General features: G+C 49.5%; 1 protein-coding gene across 2 annotated transcripts in view; it reads left to right on the top strand.

The window, feature by feature from the left end:
- radil2a (Ras association and DIL domains 2a) overlaps positions 1-1,820 on the top strand; it is a 26,191-nt gene that overhangs the window by 16,532 nt on the left and 7,839 nt on the right. For both annotated transcript variants that reach the window (XM_008417127.2, XM_017306439.1), the window contains exon 10: positions 365-537. In XM_008417127.2, the coding sequence (XP_008415349.1) occupies positions 365-537 (173 nt within the window). The remainder of the gene's footprint in view (positions 1-364; positions 538-1,820) is intronic.

The following is a 1,820-nucleotide window of genomic DNA, read 5'->3' on the forward strand; positions in this document are numbered from 1 at the left end:
TCTGGCCCATCTGCCCTCGGGTTGCCATGTTCTGGCCCATCTGCCCTCGGGTTGCCATGTTCTGGCCCATCTGCCTCGGGTTGCCATGTTCTGGTCCATCTGATCAATATGTTATCATTCATGGAAACAGTGTTTGCATGAATAACAAAGTAAAGAACTTTATGGAAATGAATGTTGGCTGGTTTTGTACAGGAACAGATTTCATGTTGAAATGTTCATTATCAGTAATATCAGATCTGAAAACTGACTTTATTACTGAACCAGCAGGTTAAATCTGAGCAGCTCGTTTTATTTTTACTGTTTGGGTTCTGTTTATGCTGGCCTTATGGGCTGCTCTGGCTAACTGGAGGTTCTGCTTCTTCAGGGTCCGTGGCCGGGTTCTACCAGTGGTCCCGCGGCGTGCAGATCCGGGCCAACCTGGACCTGCTCATGGACTGGGTCCAGAATCAGGGCCTGGCCAACATGGCCGCTCAGTTCCTGCAGAAGCTCTCTGCCGCCGTCAATCTGCTGGCCACGCCCAAAGAAACGCTTCTGCAGGTCAGCTCACATCCGCTGCTCATTTCCTGTTCTCTGACCGCCGGTGGGCGGAGCCACGCTGATGTCAGCCTCACGGGTTTTATTCGCTCAGGTGTCCCATGTTTCTGTTCTAACTATTCACAGCATCAGGATCTCAGTAATGAGTTCTGATTCTGGACGCGACTCTCTGCTCGTTGTTCTGCCTCTGAGCAGAAGGAAACGGCCTGCAGGAAGCCGACCAGCAAATGTTCCTGTCATGACATCATGGAGCTGCAGCCATTCCTGCAGATTATGTAATCCAGAGTAAATCCTGGAGCGGAGTAATGTTTAACCTGGGACCGCCTCACATCCTGTTTGCTTTTATCCAGCCGTTCAGAAAACCGTTTGTCCACTTCCTGTCAGACTGCTCTGACTCCTCGTCCTCCCTAAGCAACACGTTCTCTTCCTCACCTGTTCAGGTTCAGCTGCAGATAAACGGGAAACATCGACAGCTTACATTACAACTGAAATCTGATGGCTCGGGTTGCCATGTTCTGCTCCATCTGCCCTCGGGTTGCCATGTTTGGACTGAGCGTTGCTGTGAGACGGAGCTTTGGGATGAAGTTGATCCTCAGACGGATTAGAGGGAGTCGGAGGGACTTTAGTTCAGGATAGAAACGAGCTTCACATGAAGGTTTGGCTGAGGAAGCAGAGGTCAGTTAAAGTAAGGCTTTATAAAGACTCTTCCTGCCCACCCTCCTACCGTCATTTAAAACTCATAAGCAAACACCACATCATGTTTCTATTTGTTTCTGCTGGTTCTTTCCTCATTGTGTGATTCTGATCCGTTGTGTTGTGGAAATATGGCAGCTTTTAACTCTGATGAACCCAAAATACCCGGGCCTCGTGTTCATAGGAAATGTTCCTGTGGGTCAGGCAGAAGGATTTACCTCCAGTAGAAAATCCTGTAGGCTGACAGAGCGTCCTGTGGCGGCCATCTTGTTTGTTAGAAATTAGGAAAATGTTCTCTAAAGCACAAAAATAGATGTACTGCAGCTCAAAGTACAGCTAATTTGACCCTCAGGGCTTGTTGTAGTATGAGATGTTAGTCTGGCATGTTGAGTTGACACCTGTTTCCACAGCATGACTCAAAGCAGCAGCAGCAGCCGGCGGCTCCACGCTGCTGACAGGCTGAGCATTTCAGAAATATCACCGCTCTGGAATGAGACGACTTGTTGTGGTCGCTGCAGAGCGGGACACGCCCTCCATGGCTTTTAGTTTTCCATCTGCAGCGGTTGAGTGGCTGCTGCTGCTGCTGCTGCTGG

Source organism: Poecilia reticulata, linkage group LG8 (assembly GCF_000633615.1).
Source record: "Poecilia reticulata strain Guanapo linkage group LG8, Guppy_female_1.0+MT, whole genome shotgun sequence".
In the NCBI taxonomy this organism is placed as follows: domain Eukaryota; kingdom Metazoa; phylum Chordata; class Actinopteri; order Cyprinodontiformes; family Poeciliidae; genus Poecilia; species Poecilia reticulata.